General features: G+C 42.3%; 2 protein-coding genes across 3 annotated transcripts in view; one reads left to right on the top strand and one right to left on the bottom strand.

Annotated features, from left to right (window-relative positions):
- The window catches only part of LOC119912627 (coxsackievirus and adenovirus receptor homolog), a gene marked incomplete in the record, with an annotated part of 333,023 nt that overhangs the window by 56,267 nt on the left and 254,217 nt on the right, over nucleotides 1–22,539 (bottom strand).
- LOC119912622 (immunoglobulin superfamily member 11-like) lies at nucleotides 448–20,853 on the top strand. Of its 2 annotated transcripts, XM_038731903.1 has the most exons (7): nucleotides 448–588; nucleotides 7,338–7,679; nucleotides 7,962–8,303; nucleotides 8,383–8,490; nucleotides 13,890–14,216; nucleotides 19,566–19,901; nucleotides 19,972–20,853. In XM_038731903.1, exons 1-7 carry the CDS (start codon nucleotides 552–554, stop codon nucleotides 20,034–20,036), a joined length of 1,557 nt encoding a protein of 518 aa, XP_038587831.1. In that variant the 5' UTR covers nucleotides 448–551; the 3' UTR covers nucleotides 20,037–20,853. The 2 variants fall into 2 exon arrangements, with proteins under 2 accessions (XP_038587831.1, XP_038587832.1); XM_038731904.1 differs by lacking the exon at nucleotides 19,972–20,853 and having other exon boundaries at nucleotides 19,033–19,689.

Raw genomic sequence — 22,539 nt, 5'->3', positions numbered from 1 at the left:
AATAGGGCTCCCTGCACGTTGGAGTGTCTGGCCAAATACACTCCTGATGTTGTCAATAGACCAACTAGCAGCAGACACTCCCAAGGCTGAGCTCATGTATCCAGCCAATCAGAACAAGGCTTCTTTAGGACACTCAGAGATCCTCGCAGGCACAGAGCACTCACTCTAACACAAACACAGCCACCCAAAACACAGGTTAGGAAATACAGCTGACAGAAACAGTCGCTGAAATCAACTCTGTGATGTCACTGTATCAACAGCTGTGTTAATATTTTATCATATTAGGTTCTCTAATACAACTACTTCCCTTTATTTCCAGAAACTGTTACTGTAGCTCTTCACATTACCTGACTTCCTCCTTCCCTGACCTGCCCCACCTGTTTCTGTAAATGTTACAGAACTGTTCAAATCAAAAGTAAAGTTCTCTCAGAGGTATTATCAGGGGAGGAAAGGGACAATTGGCTGTGAACTGATGTCCTCACTGTGTTTCTGAAGACTTCCTTTAGTGAGAAGCAGATTAACTTTGTGCTTGTTGGAGTTTCTACAGGAAGATGAAGATGTTTGTGGTGTTTGTGATCCACGTGCACGGTAAGATAACCTTCCTCCCTCTGATCTGATCATCACCTCAGTCCAACGTCACGTTTTCTTTGTGTTTCTTTCATCTTAACTTAAATAATATGTGTCAGCAACCAATACTTTCCTTTTGTTCACTTCCCTGTAATACTCTGTGTACACTGTGCACTTGTAGTGAGTGAATTTTGATAATTTGGATAGTGTAATGTCTCAAATCAAACATGTCACAGTCCTCCATTTGCCCATTCTGAGTGAAAGTGAATTCTGGACTTCCTTCCACTGACCCTGCAGTTCTTACAAGGTGTGTGGCCATGCGCTGTAACCACTGCACCACGGAACACAGTGCTATTTGCTGTAAGGCTGCGTTTTATGAGGGGTGGAACATTTTCCACCTGCCTGCCTACTTAGCACTCCACCTAACCTAGTTAACCCATGGAGGTAAAACGAATTCAGGACCAGGCCAGATTAAGTCTAAACTCTTTTCCAACATTTTTATTCTCAGCAAAAATAGTCAGCAACTGGAGTCCAAAAGATGCAGTAGAGACAGAGTTCAATGTAAGAAAAAAATCTGAGTTGAAATAATGGAATGCCACTACGTCTTGCAACACCTTTGAAAGCTCTGTTTTCAAAGCATGTCCTCGTCTCCTGGCTTTTTTCAGTCAGCAGTTTTCCTGTCATCTGCCCATACACCTATGCCAACACTGTAGATCTACAGGATAGGGTGACTCTAAACAACAATGTTGTCTGGTTAGATGGTTGTTTGGAAAGTATAGGGGCCAGAGTTTTGCGACACATTGGAGGGAGTACAAATAACTCTGAATTGATTTCACTCTGACAAATAATGGATTAATGCTTAAAATATATATAACTTTTTTCAATTAAACAATCTCCAACCAAAATCACAGCAAATAATGTTGACAGCATTAGCTTAATCCAATCTTGCACTGATACACCACACTAAACAGCACCATATGTAACTAGAACTGCTCTATTTCTTTCCTATTTTTTAAGTATTTGGTGTAGTGTCAGGTATTGTCGGATTGCTGACCTTTGTGGCTTCACTCATGCTCCTACACCTAGCTAGGTTATATCGTAGCAGAATTTTCAAGCAGAAGTGTCAAGGCTGCAGGAAGGGTTAGGCGATGTAAGTTGCTGGAACTCTGTCCCCAGTATAATTTTCTCAAGTGTTTGCCACGGAAATCTGTAGGAAAAACTCCACAAAAATCTCACAATCCACTAATATGTATTTTTTTTTTTTTTGTGTTGATTTAAAGTCATATCCGCAAAAATACATTGTTATTAGCAAAAATGCATATTTAATAAAAAATATATATATTATATGATTAATAATTAGTGTTTTCCTACTGTCCTAAGTCACATGTTTATAGTTAAGCAATTTAAAACATTCGCTTTCTCTTTCTGCAAAAGTAGTTTTTTTTGGAGAAGATAGAGTTTTTGTTTGTAAGAATTCTTCTTTAAACTTTAACTGTTTGCACTCCTATAAAGCTGTGGCAGATTTCAAATACTGGTCAGGTGTGAGAGAGCCCGCAGCAGACACGCCCCAAGATCCCAGGCAGGAGAGAGAATGGAGAAAAAAACACAGATGAACAACACCAACACCAACACACCAAGCTCCCAGCACACGATCAAAACATAAAGACAGTACTAGGTTGGACACCGTTTGCCTTAGAACTGCTTTAATTTGTGGCATGCTTTCAACAAGGTGATGGAAACATTCCTCAGAGTCTTTGGTCCATATTGACATGATAGCATCACACAGTTGCTGCAGATTTGTCGGCTTCACATCCATGATGTGAATCTCCCATTCCACCACATCCCAAAGGTGGTTTATTGGGCTGAGATCTGGTGAATGTGGAGGCCACTGGAGTACAGGAAACTGGATGGAAAGGAGGAGCGTCTGGTGTGGTCTTCTGCTGCTGTAGTCCATCTGCTTCAAGGTTCAACATGTTGTGCATCCCATTCTCCTCTGACATCAATAAGGCATTTACGGCCTTACTGGGTATTTTGTCTTTTTCTGACCATTGTCTGTAAACACTAGAGATGGTTGTGTGTGAAGATCCCAGTAGATCCGAAGTTTCTACTTAATACTCAGACCAGCCTGTTTGGCACCAACAACAATGCCACATTCAAAGTAATTTAAATCCCCTTTTCCCCCCATTCTGAGCTCGGTTTGAACTTCAGCAAGTTGTTATCACCATCACATGCGAGTTGAGTTGCTGCCATGTGATTGGCCTCCCTGAACCCCCCTCAGCCAGATCATCATCATCATCATCTTCTACATGGATGATATCAAGAGTTTGGACTGGACAAGTGTGGTCGCATGGTATCAAAAACAGAGAAGATGATCATAAATAAGGGGATTGAAAAACCAGAAGGCCGCATTGCAGATGTTCAGGACATCTACAAATATCTTGGGGTGCTGCAGGCTAACGGAAACCATGAGGAGGCAGCAAGGAAGTCCCCCACAGCCAAATACCTACAGAGAGTGAGGCAGGTCCTGAAAAGTCAGCTGAATGGGAAAAACAAGACCTGAGCCATCAACACATACGCCCTGCCAGTCATCAGATACCCCGCTGGTATAATAAACTGGCCAAAGGAGGAGATGGAGGCTACTGAGGGGTGGTGATGGCGCATAGATAAGATGCTTGCTGCTGCACGGCATGTACCACACACAAGTAGAAGAAGTGGCTGATGTCCAGAAATCCTACCAGTGGCTGAAAAGGCTGGACTGAAGGACAGCACAGAAGCACTAATCATGGCAGCACAAGAACAGGCACTCAGTACAAGATCAATAGAGGCTGGGGTCTACCACACCAGGCAGGACCCCAGGTGCAGACTGTGCAAGGATGCCCCTGAGACAGTACAGCACATAACAGCAGGGTGTAAGATGCAGGCAGGAAGTGCGTACATGGAACAACATAACCAGGTAGCTGGCATAGTGTACAGGAACATCTGTCATGAGTATGGGCTGGAAGGTCAAAAAGGAAGACACCTCCTACGGTAGTTGAGATTGACCGAGCTAAGATCCTGTGGGACTTCAAGATCCAGACATTGTGTGCAATTAATTGTGATTTTCATTTTAGGTCAAATACCCAGCCTATCCATATATACCGTAAAACATTTTTACAAATAACCACCTGCCTCAATTTATTGCCTGGTCTAGTTTTTGTATAAAACCTCTTAAACCCTGCAGTGTCGCCCGCTTTAGCAGCTTAGATCGTTAATACAAATATTAATGTTTAAACGTGTGGTCAATATGTCTGTATGAAAATGCTACACATAGTTAGATTCTCCACAATTCAATAGTTCAGTTCATTTAAGGGAAACAACAAGCCCCAAAGTCTAATTCTTTCAAATTGACCAGTGTAACCTGCATGGTACAAGAGAGAAAAGGAAAAGTGATGACTGCCGTTAAGTTACCTTTGAAGTGCTCATTTAGCCTGAATGTGTCCGTTCCTTGATTATTTATATTCCTTTACTCTGTAAGGGTCCACTGATCAAAATAATCAAACAGCTTTTCATAAAATTAATCCAAGTTGTGAATCCTGTGATGTGAAGTCTATCCTCTCTGTCTGCTAACTTCTGTCATCCTGCACCGTGTTGTTGTCGTCAGGATGTTACTTCAAAATAAAAGCGCATAAGCCGTCTGTCGGAGCTAGATGAAATGAATGACATGTATTTGATAATTTATTCTATTTGAAATAAATAAACTGTTTCATGGTAGTTTCAGAATTATAGGCCTGTCCCAAATATAGGCAGGGTCAATAAAAGCCCAGATATATATCTATATATATCAGAAATGTATCAAAAATAAAAACAAATTTGGCTCAATGTACATAGGCTACTGTACACATACAGTGGGATTGCACAATTTCACTTACATTTAATTTTTTTCTTCAAAATTTCCAATGTTTTCTAATAGTTATTTCTATTTGTGCTGGTCAATGATGACGGATAGGTAAAAATGTACTTCTAAAAATTTAATAGAACTGGGGTCGAGGGGCCACTAAGTGCTCAAACAGAAACTAATATTCACACACATTCAGCCACCGGTGGAATAGCCACCAGGGGCAATTCAGTGTTCAGTATCTTGACTAAGGACACTTCGACATGCAGCCTGGAGGAGCCAGGGATTGAACTGCTGATTTTCCAATTAACGAGCAACCTGCTCTACAGCTGCCCCTAGATCAAGCTTTCTGATGTGCTAATGTGGTACGGTGGACCAGGAAGGGGGCAAATGAATGAAAGCCAAACTACGCCACCTAGGGAATTACACCCCAGGAACTATTATTTAAACCTTGATTAATTGAAGGAGAATGAAGAGAAGAAGGCACACAGGAACGTTACTGATGAGGCAGAGACCTGATTCAAAATGTACGAAAATCTATTTATTTTTAATCAGCAAAAACAAGCAATCTGGGACTGGAACTGCCAAAAGGAAAGGAAATGTGAACAAACAATAAAAGTATGATAAAATGGTTAATAAGACAACTTTCTTACAATAATTAGTTAAACTGTCTTCAATATAAATTCAAATAAAGAACCCAAAATAAGTTTAACCAAAACTAAGCAGAGGTCACTTGTGGAGAGGCAGGCTATGCTGAGGAGTGATACCAATACCTACCTTAAGTGCAGCACTACAAACCTCACAGCCTTATTCACAGCAAAAATGGTGCAGTCTATGTAGTGCCCCCGTGAAATTACTCACATGCAGAAAAGTGAAGGGGCCTTGCCACGGGTGCCTAGCCTCCCAACAAGATGGCACCCTAAACAAAATATAAGTTTAATACAAAAGAATAATAAACAAATTCATATAAAATAACAAAGTGACCTAAAGTTACCCAGTTGGCTGAAAAAGGGCAAACTATAATCGCCAAAAACCCACAAGAACATACAACTACAATAAATTAGATCTAAATTAAAGTAATACAAATTACAAACTACAACTTACAAAACTAAAGGGGCATAAAACAGGAAACTAAGTCGGCAAAACAGAAGTGTTCTAAACCAAGGAGGAACCTGGAAAAGTGAGGGAAACAATTAGCCAGGCTCAACCTTACTGCTTTAAAATACATTTAAAACCATGTATCTACTCACCACCTCTGAGATGGGTCATGAAGATACAAAAAACAATGGTCACAGGGCAGGAGAAAAGAGGCTCCTAACAGAGTCAAAGAGCAGGAAAGCAACATAATCAACTGTTAAGGGGAAATAGATGTGCATGAAACTATTCCCTTCACATACCTGGGCTATAAACACCAACCGCAGCCACAGCAGGGACAGATCAGGAAGCAGAGAGTAAGCAAGGGAACACAGGTGTCTTATTTAGCCTAAGCCTAATAAAGAGGGTGGCCATGGGAGGAGTTAAGTCAAGGCTGGATTCACCATCACTACACATTAACCTGCACTTGGGTAATCTTTCCCCACCACACTAAGATGCCAAGTGGCTCATGGCAGCCAGAAAGCTAATGCTCCCAGCCATGACATGGTCACTTGCCTTAGTTGCAAATTTACGCCTAAACGAGTTAAGTTATGCCCCAAGTAATTGTGGTGAAACCAAATTTAAGTAACTGATTTAGGTGGCTTTCGCACCTGAAAGTCCGCACCTAGGTCCTAACCATAGTTCACGTTTTTATTAGTACTATTTGTAGTGGCTATTTGTCCATAAACTTAAACAAAACAAAATAACAAACTTCTCAAATGGCCACTTGAGGCTACGTCATGGTTGGGCTTTACGCAGGTTCAGAGGTACCAAATCAAAGTAATGTCCATAACAAGATTGAGTTTGAGGAGGTTTATTCACACACATAAGCAAGCTTACAGACATTTCTGCAGCCTCTCTCACGCTGGTAAAAAACCATATGCCCTCGTGCCTGCAGTACCTCCCACCTTGACCTATTTATGCAAATGATCATAACACCATGTGACCAACAACCACAATGCAAGTAAAGCATAAATACAAAATAAACCAAATTAACTTTAACAAGAAAATAAATAAATTAGGCTATAAATTAACTTAAGCCCAAAATAAACAAAATAAGAATATAGCTCCAACACTATTAGTTAGTTGGTTTGGATTCATATTTCAATTCTGCAAGCGCACTAAAGAACTTTACATGATGGTCTTGCATCCTGTCACCATCATGTCTGTGGGCTGCATCTCCCTATACTGAAAGAAAGTGACTGGTTAGGGAGAGCAGCAGCAACCCCCCCCCCCCCCCCCCCCCCCCCTCCCAGGGCAACCTGTGGTACTCACTGAGCTCACGGGATGCTCCACCACTGGGGTGGACGCCTTTATGTACCCTCTGTGGCTGAGCCGGCTACTGTATGCTTTGGCGAGTCTCCCCCAGACGGTATCAGGGGCACTACCCAAGAGGTGTCTCTTCCTCTGTGGCGTTGCATGATGGAATGTCTGTGCATGACATTTGTGTGGCAGCCTCCTGGTCGTCCCCATGCTCATACGTCCGTTGTCTCTCGTTTCTCCATGACTCACTCGGGTCTGAGTGTTCTGTCTGAGTGAGGCCAATGTGCACAGCTGTAGGGTAAGCCGGTCGACACGCACCCATGGTCTGCTAGACATTTGTGTGGTATCTCGGTTGTGACTTGTCTTTACAAATTGTAATATATATGTGTGACTAAGAGTATGTGCATTTACAATGATACTGACAATGATTTAACTCCATAGAATAAGACATGAAATAAGGCTGCTGTGATTGAACCTCTCTGTCTGTGTGACCGCACAGTTTCCCAGCATGCCTCAGCTGTGGAGCTGTATGAGGGGGAGGAGTTTGTCCTGCTGCCCTGTGAGTACAACACTTTTGACATAGACTACCCCACAGTGGTGTGGAGCCGCTGCGATCTCAATCCTCAAACCGTCCACCAGCGTCAGCAGGAAGGTGATGAACTTAAAGACCAAAACCAGCTTTACAGCGGCCGAACATCCATGATGACTGACGCTCTGGAAACTGGAGACCTCAGCCTCAACCTGACAAAACTCCAGCTCTCTGACAGCGGCACCTACACCTGCACCGTCAGTGCATTGGGAGGACAATGGAGATTGTCAGACATACGGCTGCTGGTGAAAGGTGAGCAACAAACTCAGTACTGTCTTTTCCCTGAGTATTAGAGGCTCTCTCTGAAGACGTGATGGAGAGATGGAAGGAAGAGATGTGAGGAAAGAGGAGTTCAGACAGTGAACACACTCATTTAACACCATGTTGAGTCAGAAACAGAGTCCATCTATAAGTGAGAGCAACATAACAGCTGAGGTGGATCTGGTATTTGTCAGGTGGTGTCAGTTTTAAACTGTAGCTGATTTGGTTTCACAGTTGCTGTGATTGAACCTCTCTGTCTGTGTGACTTCACAGTTTCCCAGCATGCCTCAGCTGTGGAGCTGTATGAGGGCGAGCAGTTTGTCCTGCTGCCCTGTCATTTTCCCCCATTGGACCTGGACGAACCCACAGTGGTGTGGAGCCGCTATGATCTCGATCCTCCAACCGTCCACCAGCGTCAGCAGGAAGGTGATGAGCTTAAAGACCAAAACCAGATTTACAGCAGCCGAACATCCATGATGACTGACGCTCTGGAAACTGGAGACCTCAGCCTCAAGCTGACAAAACTCCAGCTCTCTGACAGCGGCAGCTACACCTGCACCGTCAGAGCGTTAGGAGGAAACCGGAAAGTGACAGAGATCCAGCTGCAGGTCAAAGGTCAGCAACAAACCCTAACACCTACTGTAGTACAGGTCAGAGGTCAGAGGTCATGTTCTTATGCTTCTGGTTCCCACAGAACGATTTCCACCCTGGGTCAAAGTTCTCCTGGTTCTCCTGGTTCTCCTGGTTGCTGGTCTTGTTGCTGTGGGTCTTTTGGTACATTTCCGGCAGTATTTCATGTCAGGTATGTCACTACTGCTACACTTCCAGCATATGAAGGTGTTATTGGAGCAAAACAGCTGAAGACCTGTGACAGTGGAATTTGTAGTTGTAGAAAATAGTCACACATGTTTGATATTGATATCACAGAGAAAACTGTTTTAGGGGTACTAGAAGTTTTTCTCTCTCCAACAAATACAACAAGTGTAGTGTGTAAAGAGGTTGTGCTGAGCAGGTTCAGTTCAATGATTTATTAAAGAAAATCAAGCACACTTAAAGGCAGTGGCTGTGTCCAAAGCAAAATCCAAAGTAAGCACGGTGAAATATAAATCCCAAAACGGGCAATGGTGAGGCTGGAACAAACAAGCGACAGAGCAACTGAAAGCTACAAGCTACAATCTAAAATAAACCAACAAAGACTGAACAGAACACAGGCATTAAATACTGAGGCAAACAAGCGGTGTGGGAACAAGGTAATGAAACAGAAAGGGAAACAAAACCCACTGACAACTTCAGACTAAAACAGTAAACAGCTTGACACTGAAACATGGACCAAACAGACATAGCACTCAAACAAACATATAACATGATACAGAACATACCACAATCTCAAAGTGGTGCTAATAGCAGTGGCATTTCTATAAATACCCACAAAACCCATCTCCTCTTCTTTGCTCTTGCATCCTGCACCCCTCCCGCCCACCCCTATTTGTCTGGTCTCCTCATCTCCTTATTCTTGTCCATAGGGTTATGGGGGAAACAGATATACATATATATAAACACAACACAGAATACATGTCAAATCTAAGCAGGAAAGAAACTAGTAAACAGATCTAAGAACTAGAGGCGGAGCTATAATTCAGAGCACGAGTACACACTAAGACACAGAACTAAGACATAGGACTAAGAACAAAGGACAAAATGTGCACAAATCAGTGTACAAATGCTGAGAGCTGCACACCTGTAGAATATTTTTCTAGCTCTGTAGGCATCTTCCAGAAAACTCTAATCTAGTTAACCTGAGATCAGTAAAAGTCTGGGGTTTTTGCTCCACAAAGAGAGCTAACTTTAACTCTGGGTCAGTTGTTGTGGTAACTGACTCTGTCTTACAGAGCCAGACCAACATATTTTCATCTCAAGGGATTTTGTCGTTGATTAATATTTAATTAATAAGTCAACACTGTAATGTGAAACTAGCAGGCTAATTCCACATATATAGCAAATGGATTTAAGTCTATTCTGTATACTTAGCACTTAACGTGCCAGTGTAGCAACAAAGCCGAATGTGCGAATCGCTTCAATCATTCAACTAGTATCTTTTTTTACGGGCACTATTTATTTATTCTGTCAAAACAGGACGTTAACTCCGTCCATACAGCTAGCCAAATCCATTCACAGAAAAACATATCTTCGTTGATTAAGAGTGTAACTTAGCCTCTCATACTCTCATCGTCTTCCAAAAATTCATCATTCATAATTTCCATTTGAAGAGTAATATATACTATGGCATATTACTGCTATCAGCTGAATTTAATAGGAAAAACTGGCAACTGTGGGAACTGGACTACATTTGAGATTCGTGGGGGTCTGTAGTATAACTAACGTTACCGGCAGATAAATAAATAAATCTTATTAATGTAAATATTAATTTCAATGAAATACATGTGTGATTAAAAATAATGATTGTAGGTAAAATAATTAGTGACCCCCACAGACGCATGATTTTAAGAGCTCAGACCCTCCTTATGGACCGTAACTAGAACCCTGCTGGATTACATGGACTACAGCTTGTGGACTCTCAAACTGTAAAATCTGTAAAAATGAACACACGTGCAATACCATATACCTGTATGATAGTTTTGTAATGATCCACTTTTTAAAAATGAATGGAGACACAAAGTAGGTAATAATACTTTTACTTTATTCACTGTATACACGCACACACAGATTACACAGTTAGAACAGGAGTTGGAAGCATTGACTGATTTGCATTTTACAAAACATTTTAAAAAGTCTGAATGCATGTTGGCATGTTCCACCAAATATCTACCACTTTCAATATTTGTAAATCTAAATCACGCAAATTAGGATATGCCAACAGTGGCTGTGGTGAGCCCCTGAAGATCTTTGGGACGAATAGTTTCTTTCTGTGGAAAACGTAAGCTGTTCATATAACCGTGTGTGTTAAATCTCTCCCTGCTCCAAAACAGCTGATTCAAACTATCAAATCATTATAAATCCTGAAGCTGCTTCAATAAGCTGTGTTCAAGCAGGGAGAGATTAAATCATGTAGGACGGGAGGAAACTTTCTCCAGGAGAGGGTTGGGAAACGTTACATAAACTTCAATTCAACTAAGATGAATTCATACAGCCAGCAAAGACACAGAGCGGTCTAAACGATATAGATCTTTATTTTATCTTCTTTTGGACAAACATATGTCACTTGTGTACAGTATCCCATAAAAAAGTCTCAGTTAAAAGCTTTAAGTAAAATGTATTAAAAAATTAACGCTGACAACACCACCTACAAAATAAGGTTTGGAACCAAACTGGTTCTTCGGAGTGATGCCATAAAAGAACCATTTTTAGTTCCAAGAAGAAGCTTTTAGCAAGTGGTTCTTTAAAGAACCATTTCTGCAAATGTTATAGGTTAACCTAAGAAATGATTGTGTGTGCAGAGTTGTTACTGTCAGCGCTATATTTTGAATATTAAATTCATATTTAATGTGGTTTCCACCGTAATGAACCAAGCTGTTCCCCCTTTCTACCAGCAGGTGGCAGGATTTAAATGAAGGCCTGTACTGTGTCTTTATTAAACGTTTTGATTTTTCGTTTGGATTCAAAACGTTTAATAGACACAGGACTGACCTTCAGTTAAACACTGCCACCTGCTGGTAGAAAGGGGGAACAGCTTGGTTCATTAAATATTTATTTAATTTTAAAAACATAGCGCTGACAGTAACAACTCTGCACACAGTCATTTAGCCTACCATCTGTACTGCACCAAACAATGTATTTAAATTTTATTTTAACATGTTTACCATTACTTCCAGGCCACCTGGCTCACCTGTCTCTTTTCTTAAAATCTATCTTCAAACAGAGAAATAAAAATAGGAGTTTCAAAAAAACAAAATCGGACCATTATTTGAATTTGGTTTAGTAGTTTTTCATTTTTGGTTTCAGAAACCAAAAAACACAACAAAAAAAACAATGGCTCTTTTTTCCCCCGTTTCGTTTTTGGTTTGAAACTACAAATGAAAAAACAAACTATCAGAATGTACACGGACAATTCGTGCTTAAAAATTTAAGCAGACTTAAAGCAGATTTTTTTGTGTTGTATAGGCTACAGACCTGTGTGGTTTTATTTTTCAGATAGTGATGCAATGATTAGGTCATTAGTCAATTGACAGAAAATAAAATCAACTTTTTATAATAGGACTTGAAAGTCAAGGCGGGGCGAGTCAAGATGTGAGTGTGAGGCCCTGCAATGGACTGGCGACCTGTCCAGGGTGAACCCGCCTTTCGCCCAATGTCAGCTGGGATTGGCTCCAGAACCCCACAACCCTGTATGCAGGATAAGCAGTTGACAATCGAGGGATGGATGGACTTGAAAGTCATTTGAGTAATATTTTAGCAAAAAGAGTCAAATGTAAGAATCTGCTACATTTAATTATAATAACCTACATTTAAATTTTCTGTTCTGATGGACAGACAAGATGTCAACTTGGGAAATTGTGATGGGCACTTTTCAGTGTTTTGATAAGTTTTAAAGAACAAATGATTAATTGAAAAAGTTAGCAGATTAATCAATAATGAGTGTAGTGATTAGCTGCCCCACAACCTTGCCCTGATAAAACACCAGTAGTTAAATGATTTAGATGTACAATATTGACAGCAGTAACTATTATGAAGGCGAACACATACCAAGAGCAATGCATTCAGACTTTACCCTGTGGGGGACGTAAAAAACAGTTTATTTATGGTTATTTCCTGTCCTGACCGTCCTGATAGTGGAGGCCTGCACCGGAAGCGACTCCACAGTGGAGGTGGCCCTATGTGAAGGCTTGTAACAAATATGGCCCAATGGCAGACTGGGTCCAGATCCGGACTGCGGTCCGCCAATTAGTGACCTCTAAATTAGAGTATTGTAATATGGCTGCCATATGACCGTATTGCCATAATCCTGTTCCATCCATTGTGAAAAGATTGTTAGAAGCATTGTCTGTCAGTATATGTGTTAATTAGTGATATATTAATGAAGAGAACAGCTAATTTCTGGAATATGCTGAATTTTTCATATTATTAGATTACATGTGACTGCAGCTGTACTAACATAGGTTTGTTTCCTTATTTAAGCTATTATCTTATGCTAATGGCCCTGCGATGGACTGGCGACCTGTCAATCCCAGCTGACATCGCCTTTCGCCCGATGTCAGCTGGGATTGGCTCCAACCCCCGCAACCCCGTATAAGCGGTTGACGATGGATGGATTGATCTTATGCTAATTTCATGCATACTTGTTAGCATACTTATTTTTTTTACTGTGGTGTTTATTCATTGTATAATACTTCATAAACAGAATGCTGGTTCTCCTGGAGTTTTTGAGTAGATGTTTGCGCTGACTGGATAGATAGGCACAAGAATGTTTAGCAGTTTAGACTTATACAGGAACTTATTTTATTAAAAAATAAATAACCAATAACATTATTCTTACAACATGAATATTAAGTTACTAACAAACATGAACAAAAAAACCCATAATGTTAACAACTTTGACTGCTGTGCCATTTACCCCTCACTTGTTTTGTCCTGGCGTCTCTCCTCCTGTTAAAGAAAAAGTCATCCCACACACACGTGCACCCGGGGGAGACAACACATGTGGGATATGGGACACACCCACTGTGTGCACCAGCTCACCCCACCTTAGGCCATCAGCACCTAATAGAGACTAAGAACAATATAATTAATAAGACCCCTTAAACCAAATCTTATTCAACTTAGATAAATAAGGCAATAATCAGAAATCAAATAGCCAAATAAAGAGATACAACTAAGAAAAACGAAAGGAAACACTTAAATCCCACTCCAAGATGTTAAATTACCCTGAGCTCATAAAAATAAACCAAAGATAGGCACAGTGGTTTTAACACGGGGATACTCTGCCACACTAACAAACTAAATCTGGATTCATGTCTTCTTTTGTTAGGGAAGAATGTCTGGGGAAACACAATACAGCAGGGAGATTTGCTGACCACAAACTGGGGACATTTGTATGTCGGCAATGTTGGCTAAGGCTTTGTGTTGTGCTGTTGATTGTAGAGACACCAAAGACAACACTGTCTCTGTTAGATGGAACAATGGGACATATTTCAGAGTTCCTGCTGCTGTCTGTACAGCTGATGTTGTGCTTTGTTGTCCTCTCAGTCTACCAGGTGGAGGTGGATTCAGAGGTGAAGTCTGTCCTGCTGCCCTGCAAAACCACAGCTCACCTGCCTGAAGACGTCACAGTGGAGTGGAGGAACAGTTACAACATGAAGGTCCACGTATATAAGAACGGCTCTGACCAGCCTGAAGAACAGGACAGTTTTTACAGAGACCGAACAGAGATGAAGAGAAACCTGCAGAGACCTGGAGACCTCAGTCTGACCCTGAAATACCCCACAGACAGAGACAGTAACACCTACACCTGCACCGTCTACAGCAGGGAGAGAGACATCCTGATGGAGAAACAAGTGAAGCTCTGGGTCAGAGGTCAGTGCTGTAGATACACAGTGATGTTATTTTTTCGGATTAATCCGGAATTTCCGGATTTTTTTCGACCTGAAAATATGATGCACGTGAATCATGCAGATCTGTAATAAAAAAAGAAGGGGGGGTGCAGGACCCGGCCGAGTGTGTAAGTATCAACAAGGATGTTTGTTGCCAATACCAATTCAACACCTGCGCAGTGTGTACCACAGGCGCTCTCGTGCATCCGTGGTACTTAAGTGTTGGGCAGTAATAGGCCTACTGCAATATTACTTTTCCCAGTAAAGAGTAATGTAACGGATAACTATTTCCAAAACACTTGTATTATTACAGTTACTAATTCAAGTAACGCTGCGCTACTGAACGCACCATCCCTGATGTGAATGCAGGTGCGCTGCAGCTCAGCGGCACCTTCTGTTGTTCAAGTCAGCTGTTAGCCAACAAGCTAAAGGACGACGGAGAACAGGGAGAACGGTATTTTCGACAGCTGTATGTAACGTTATTGCCATTATTGTGTCACAGTCTAAGATGCAAAGAACATTGTCGTCCTTTGTAAACTTTGTGCGACCAGCAAAAAGCTTTCAACCGTGAACAGTTCTACATTCATTCTTAGGCTAATTGAAGCATCAGCTAAAGCAACTCAGCAACGTGAAACTCAGAGAGAAACTCTGGCCGCTGCTGCCAGTGATGCTTGGACTCATGGGGAGATATAATAGATAACAGGCTATCACCCAGTAATGGGCCTAAGTGGAGTAGCTAATATTACCTTTTAAGGAGTAGGTCTATAGCCTATGCTAAATAACTAGTAGGTAATATTATTTCTGAGTAACTTGCTCAACACTGAGTTGACAATAAGGATCAGATAAATGAGGAATGTTTGATTATTGCCTGTTAGAGGCTATGTCTAATGTTTACTTTGACTTTGTTGTCTATTGATCACTAGTGTAGCCCATACACTGCTGTATGAATGGTTGCTTTTTAAGTCGTCCTTATGTTAAAGGTTTTGGCACGTTATTAATTAATTTCTTGTGAATGTTTTTCCTGGCATCGTCTGCCTGATGGCAGTAACTGGAAAGAGTGATGGAGAGGGTTTAGAGGGGTCCCCTGTGATCAGGGTGGCCTTCCTGATCACAGAACGGTTGTGCAGTTCAAATAAGAGGGTTTGTGGTGAGACGATTATCTTGCTGCAGTGGTTTATTATGCGGGAGAGTTTGGCTTTATGTTTGACTGTGAGGAGGTTGTACCAGGATGAGATGTTGAAGGTGAGAATGGATTCAATGAGTGACGAGTAAACCAGAGTCAAAATATCCTTGCTGACATGAAAACTCCTTCATTTCCTCAGCAGGTGGAGGCGCTGTTGTGCTTTGTTGAACTGCAGGAAATGCTGTTCGTATAAGCAGAGAAGAGAATGGGAGATAAGACACAGCCCTGGGGGAGTCCAGTGTTTAAAACCAGCTTGCATCTGTTGTGGTCTGTCTTGTAAAAAACTATCCATAAAATCAGTGTCGGGTGGACCTGGAGGTCAGAGAGGCAGTGCTGTTGTTTAGTGACAGTGTCTAAAAGCGTGAGAGTTGCATCCTCTACACCGCGTTTTGTCTTATAGGCAAACTGAAACGGATTCTAGTTTGTCTGACAGCATTTTCGACAGATGGTTGCATACAACCCTCTCCATACCTTTACACAGCACTGATGTCGAGGCTACTGGTCGGTAGTCCTTCAGGTCTTTAGCAGGTGTCTTTTTGGGCAGTGGAATTATGGAGGATTCTTTCCACTGGTTGGGAACCCAGGCAGAGTCCAGGAGGTGCTGGAACAGCCTTGTGAGAAATCCACCGAGCCGAGTGGAGCATTCTTGGAGCAGCCTGCCTCTGAGCCTGTCAGGGCCAGCAGCTTGTGTGGGTTGACTCTGAGTAAGATGGAGGTCACCAGGTGTTCACCAATAGTGATGGCTTGGAGGAAGCAGCTGGGGGTCGGGGAGGTCCAGGTCATTGGAGTGCTGCTACTGTTGAACCGGGTGAAGAAACTGTTCAACTGCTCTGCATAGGAGGTGGGGTCTGAGCAGCCAACCACTGGCGGTTTGTGGGCTCTGCCCATCTGTCACGCCTCCCTCGCTTTTCCAGAGGTTAGTTTCTGTTCCACCTTGTTCTTGTAGTGTATCTATATAGATTGTTTTGTTCATAGTGTGTATCTTAGTGTTGTCTACTCTGTAGTTTGTGTCTGATTTTATTATATTATTATTTTATTATTGTACGAGTAAGCACATCGTGAGCGATGTACAATCCTGAGTCAGATTCCTCGTATGTGTACACATACCTGCCAATAAAACTGATTCTGATCTTAGCTAGCTTGGCCTTCTTCCTGAGCTCCTTCTCCAGCTTGTCTCCTTTCAGAAAAGCTTTTTTCTTCTGGACCAGGCAGTTTTTCATGTCCCTTGTGACCCGTTTTTATTGTTTGAGTGTATAGTTATTTGCTTGGTGGGAGTGACAGTATCCTCACAGCATAAAATGTAAGATGTAAGTACATCTGTAAGTGCATGTGAGTCGTCACCACAGTCATTAAAAACCAAGTCCCAGTCTGTCAGTTCAAAACACCCCTTAATGTTTCAGATGTTTCCTTATTCCAGAATCTGATAGATTTTGTGATGGGTTCATCTGTTTTTAATAGTGACCTATATATTGGCAGGAGTAAAATGACATTATGGTCAGAGCGACCGAGAGGTGGGCGTGGTTTAGAGATGTAGGCATTTGTGATGTTGCCATAGCACTGGTCCAGTATGGTCTGAAGTCTGGTGGGGGTTGTGACATATTGCTCTAGGTTGGGCAAGTGAGTGGTGATGTCACACCTGTTCTCCCAGTAGAAACACTGGCTGTGCTCTGAAGGACACAGTCAGCAGCTCATAATGTTTACAGCTCTGTGTCTTTCTCACTGAAAAGTTTGTTGCCCACTTGCTGCTGACAGAGACGTTGACAGAGCCCGCCCCCAATTGACTTCGTGTTGTTGCTGCAACTCTGTCAAAGCGAATGATGTTAAAACAATCTAATTGAAAGTCTGTGTCCTCAGAGAGTCATGTTTCTGTGAAACAACAGAACAGGCTGGTTTGCCGATAGTCCTGATCATGCCTGACGAGCGTGAAAGGTCCCCAAGTCTTATTTCGTAGCGATCTCACGTTTGACGGGGTTATTGCAGGTAGAGGTAGCCGGCTGCCTCTCCTCCTTAATCTGTTGCGTATCCCTCCTCTGGAACCTCTTTTCCTCCGAATACACTTCTGTTTGTGTCCTCGAAGTAATTCTTGAGGTATGATATTGGTTCGGATGGATATGTGTGCTGGATCCGACTGAAGGCGGTTCAGCTCCAACAGGTGATCTCTTGAGTAGGTGAGTCTGCCGGGGTCGATGGTGAATGACAGCGCCGGTTGTAAACAAAGTCCATTTACGTGCCATAGACTGGTGATCATGAGCCAGAGGAGCGCCAGGTTAAATATTATTGCTGTTAACATTCTGAAAACGACTAGACAACGATAAAAACCCACCATAAAAACAATTAAAAACAACATAAAACATGCACATACTGACTCCGTGTCCGGAGTCGCTCTGGCAGAGTAGCGCCCCCTTTCCCTTTACAAGGCCTGTGGATTATTTAGTTATAGACTCAGTTATTTCATGTTTCATGTTGTACATTTAGCTGTTTAAGTTTGGTAAAAATGAATAATTATTATAGAGAGGTTGCGATGGTACAGTGGATTAGACCCTTGTCTTTGATTCCCACTGCAACACATCCATTAAATAACTTAAGTGTCATGAGTCCTGCTTTACCGCCCATGTTAAAGCCGGCGCCAGTTTAATCGGGTGTCGGTGGGTCTCAGTATATTTTCCTGCTTTTTTGCCCTTTGCAAATCACATGCCTGAGATACAGGTCAGAGGTCAGAGTCAGGAGCCTCCCAGCTCCTGGTTCAGGTAAGATCAAAGTGTTTTAGTACCTGAAGCAGCAGCAGGTGGTACTCAGGACCTGAACCGACCTCTGAGTGAAACCTGAGTGTGAACTTCCTGGACCGTAACAAACGCTGCCAGTGAACAGAATCCAGGCAGAAAGGATGTTTCCTTCCAAACATGTTTGTCAGAAACATTTAGTTGATATTAAATCTCATTTGTAGGAGACAGTTTTTATATTTAGGATCAATATGTGTAAATATCAATCAGAGAGGTCTGTCCAGTTTATGTCCCCTAAAGCCAAACAGTAAATCTAAAAGTGAGCCGTGGAGCCTGAGAAGTTTCTCTCTTCCAGGTAAGATTCTCTCCTCAAAGACTGATGGAGTCCCAGCTCCTCTCACTGGACCGTGAATAGCGGTCAGAGCTAATCTCACAAATTCTCTGTATTTCCTGTGACTCCTTCATAATAAAAGTCAACTGCTGTTTCACCAGTTAAATGCTCTTAATGTGAAGCTGCAGCAGCAGGAAATGTTCACTTTGCATTAGCAGCAACTTAATACTGCAGTTTTTCCCTTGGTAATACTGCAGATATGTAAATACTGCAGTACTTTGATCAGTGGGCCACAGGCTCAGTCAGCACTGTGTTACCTCATTAGACGATAGACAGTGACTGAACAGACATTTATTTAATGAAAACCTTCAGATTCTAACTTTAATAAAGATTTGATTGAGTCCATCTGACAATAATACTCAGTGATTTAATAAACAGTCAGTTGTGCTGTTGATTGTAGAGACACCAAAGACAACACTGTCTCTGTTAGATGGAACAATGGGACATATTTCAGAGTTCCTGCTGCTGTCTGTACAGCTGATGTTGTGCTTTGTTGTCCTCTCAGTCTACCAGGTGGAGGTGGATTCAGAGGTGGAGTCTGTCCTGCTGCCCTGCAAAACCAAAGTTCACCTGCCTGAAGACGTCAAAGTGGAGTGGGGGGACAGTTACAAAATGACGTCCACGTATATAAGAACGGCTCTGACCATCCTGAAGAACAGGACGAATATTACAGATACCGAACAGAGATGAAGAGAAACCTGCTGAGACTTGAAGACCCCAGTTTGACCCTAAAATACCCCACAGAGGGAGACAGTAACACCTACACCTGCACCGTCTACAGCAGGGATGGAAACATCCTGAGGAATAAACAAGTGAAGCTCTGGGTCAGAGGTCAGTGCTGTAGATACAGGTCAGAGGAACTGTGAAGCAGCACATGGACAAAACAATCCCAGCAGCATCAAGACTCTGATCATCTCCAACAGCTTCCTGTGTTTCTGTCCCCTGTTAGCTGCTGCTCTCATCTGCTTCTGTCAATAAAGTTATTCAAACTGCTGCTGCTGTCTGTGCAGCTCATGTTCTGCTTTGTTGTCCTCTCAGTCTGTCAGGTGGAGGTGGAGGAGGGGGCGGAGTCTGTCCTGCTGCCCTTCAAGACCACAGAGAACCTGCCTGAGGACGCTGAGGTGATCTGGATCTGCGATGAACCCAAACCCACAAAGACGGTCCACGTGTATCAGAACGGCTCTGACCAGCCTGACCAGCAGGACCAGGTTTACAGAGACCGAACAGAGATGAAGGAAGACCTGCTGAGAACTGGAGACCTCAGTCTGACCCTGAAATCCCCCACAGACAGAGACGGAGGACGATACAGGTGCAAAGTCTACAACATGAATGGAGACCTCATGAGATGGAAATCAGTTGTTCTCAGGGTCAAAGGTCAGTATGCAGACTGAGGTCAGAGTCTCTGTGTTTGTCTCTGTCTGACTGTCCTCTGTCTCCTCTGCAGAGAGAAGCAGGAACAGAAGCAGCTCCGCTGATCCAACTCCTCTGATGGCCGATCAACCTGTTTGATCTTTGATCATTGATCCGATCTGACTCTGGATCAGAGAGAAAATGGAGGTGAAGCAGCTGATGGAGGACGGATGAAGACAGGAGGACGCTTTGTCAGCTTCTTCTTCACTCTGACTCCTCCTACTGACTCTCACACACAGTCTACACACTCACTATTGATTCCTGCTGATCAGTGATGTCAGAGTGAGGTCAGCGTGATGTCACATGTTGATCCGCTCTGGGATCTGGACTGAAAGGTGTCCCTGTTAACTCAGGGTTTTCATCCAGCTCTGAGTGTGTTGATGTGAAACAGGACAACAACATTATCACAACCATAAAGGGTAGAGCTTCATCTGAGAGCTGCTGAATAAATATTAGATTTCAGATGCTTCAGGAAGTTTTCAGCTGGCAGGGGACACAACAAGACTTTAAACCAGGACTCTGAGACTAAATCCAGGTCGATACAGGTTCCAGTAAGGACACTGGTCATAGTCCACTGAAGCCAACCAGGTGTTAGTGACTGACTCTGATATAATTTACTTTGTGTACTCTGTGCTTACCAGTGTTTTAGCTTTAATGTATCTGTTCTGTCTCATGCAGTGTTTCTGAAATCAGGCTTCATTTCTCTCCAACTTGTTTCAAGATTTAGACTTTCAGTTCAAACCAGGCTGAAACACTCTGAGCTGGTTTGAAGAGAATCAGAAGTGTCTTTATGAGATGGGAGGTGTTAAAGACTGAAGAGGTGTGTCAAGCAAACGAGAGACTCTTGAATGTCCTTCAGAACATAAAAGCTCTCAATAAACTTGAAATAAAGTTGGCTGCAAAAAAAACCCCAAAACATTCTTGCGCTTTTAGTTTGGAGGCACAAAGACTTAATAGGAAAGGATTATGTGAGTAACTGTAGCTGTCATGACGGAGATCTATTTCAGCACCAGTTGCTATCAATGTATTTATTTATTTTTTCTATCAAAGCAATCTGGCCGCGGGACATATATTATTGCTGGCGGGGCAGTTTTGGCCGCCTGTTGCCGACTACTGGGTTTTGGGTTCAAAGTCCAGTCAGGAAAAGTCTGCTAATTTTAACATATTTAAATGAAAATATGAAGACGTTGCAGAACATTGATCATTTGTGACAATCACAGCGAACAACGTTTCACTTTCACTAAAGTGTACAGCAGGTGAAATAAGTATTGAACACGTCACCATTTTTCTCAGTAAATATATTTCCGAAGGAGCTATTGACATGAAATTTTCACCAGATGTTGGTAACAACCCAAGTAAGAAACCAAAACAAAGAAGTTCAGAAATAAAGTTATGTGTAATAATGTGAAATGATACAGGGAAAAAGTATTGAACACATGAAGAAAGAGAGGTGCAAAAAGGCATGGAAAGCCAAGACAACAGCTGAAAACTATCAGTAATTAAAAAGCAATCCAGACCCTTGTTAGTGCAAATTAATATCAGCTGGTTCAGTCCCAACTGATGGCCTACAAAAAGGTCTCATTGCCAAGGTGTCACACAAGACATATCCCATGATGGGTCAAAGCAAAGAGCTGTTTCAAAATCTTTGCAACCTAAAACACAATGATGGCATTGGTTATAGGCACATTTCTAAGCTTCTGAATGTTCCAGTGAGCGCTGTTGGGGCCATAATACGGAAGTGGAAAGACAATCATTTCACCATAAGTTTGTTTCGACCAGGTGCTCCTTGCAAGATTTCTGACAGAGGAGTGAAAAGAATAATCAGAAGAGTTGTCCAAGAGCCAAGGACCACTTGTGGAGAGCTTCAAAAAGACCTGCAATTACTGTTGTCTCAAAGAAAACCGTAAGTAATGCACTCCACCGCCATGGCCTGTATGCACGCTCACCACGCAAGACTCCGTTGCTGAAGAAAAAGCATGTTGAAGCTCGTTCAAAGTTTGCTGCACAACATTTGGAAAAGCCAGTGAAATACTGGGAGAATACAGTGTGGTCAGATTAGAGCAAAATTGAACTGTTTGGATGCCATAATACACACCATGTTTGGAGGAGAAATGGCACTGCACATCACCCTAAAAACACCATACCAACAGTGAAGTTTGGAGGTGGGAACATCATGGTGTGGGGCTGCTTTTCAGCAAATGGTACTGGCAAACTTCACATAATTGAAGGAAGGATGAATGGGCAAATTTACAGAGACATTCTTGACAGAAATCTGCTGCCATCTACCAGGATGATGAAGATGAAACCAGGGCGGACACTTCAGCAAGACAATGATCCCAAACACACAGCCAAGGAAACTCAACTGGTTTCAAAGAAAGAAAATAAAGCTGCTAGAATGGCCCAGCCAATCACCTGACTTAAATCCCATTGAAAATCTATGGAAAGAACTGAAGATCAAGATTCATAGAAGAGGCCCACGGAACCTTCAAGATTTGAAGACGGTTTGTGTGGAAGAATGGGCCAAAAATCACACCAGAGCAACGCATGTGACTAGTTTCTCCAATATATCAAAGTAGGTAATAGTACGTTCTGTGTTGTTTTA

The sequence above is a fragment of the Micropterus salmoides genome, unplaced genomic scaffold, assembly GCF_014851395.1.
Source record: "Micropterus salmoides isolate LMB-PRFRI ecotype aquatic unplaced genomic scaffold, ASM1485139v1 Ms_hic_scaffold_2, whole genome shotgun sequence".
Classification (NCBI taxonomy): Eukaryota; Metazoa; Chordata; class Actinopteri; order Centrarchiformes; family Centrarchidae; genus Micropterus; species Micropterus salmoides.
Note: the sequence above shows the minus strand (reverse complement) of the source record. Positions and strands in the feature narration are given on the sequence as shown.

Excerpts from the sequence above, each read along its gene's own strand:
- LOC119912622 (XM_038731903.1), top strand. The coding sequence starts at position 552 with ATGAAGATGTTTGTGGTGTTTGTGATCCACGTGCACG. Across the intron at positions 14,217-19,565 it reads AGTGAAGCTCTGGGTCAGAG|TCTGTCAGGTGGAGGTGGAG; the intron begins GTCAGTGCTGTA and ends TTGTCCTCTCAG. Across the intron at positions 19,902-19,971 it reads AGTTGTTCTCAGGGTCAAAG|AGAGAAGCAGGAACAGAAGC; the intron begins GTCAGTATGCAG and ends TCTCCTCTGCAG.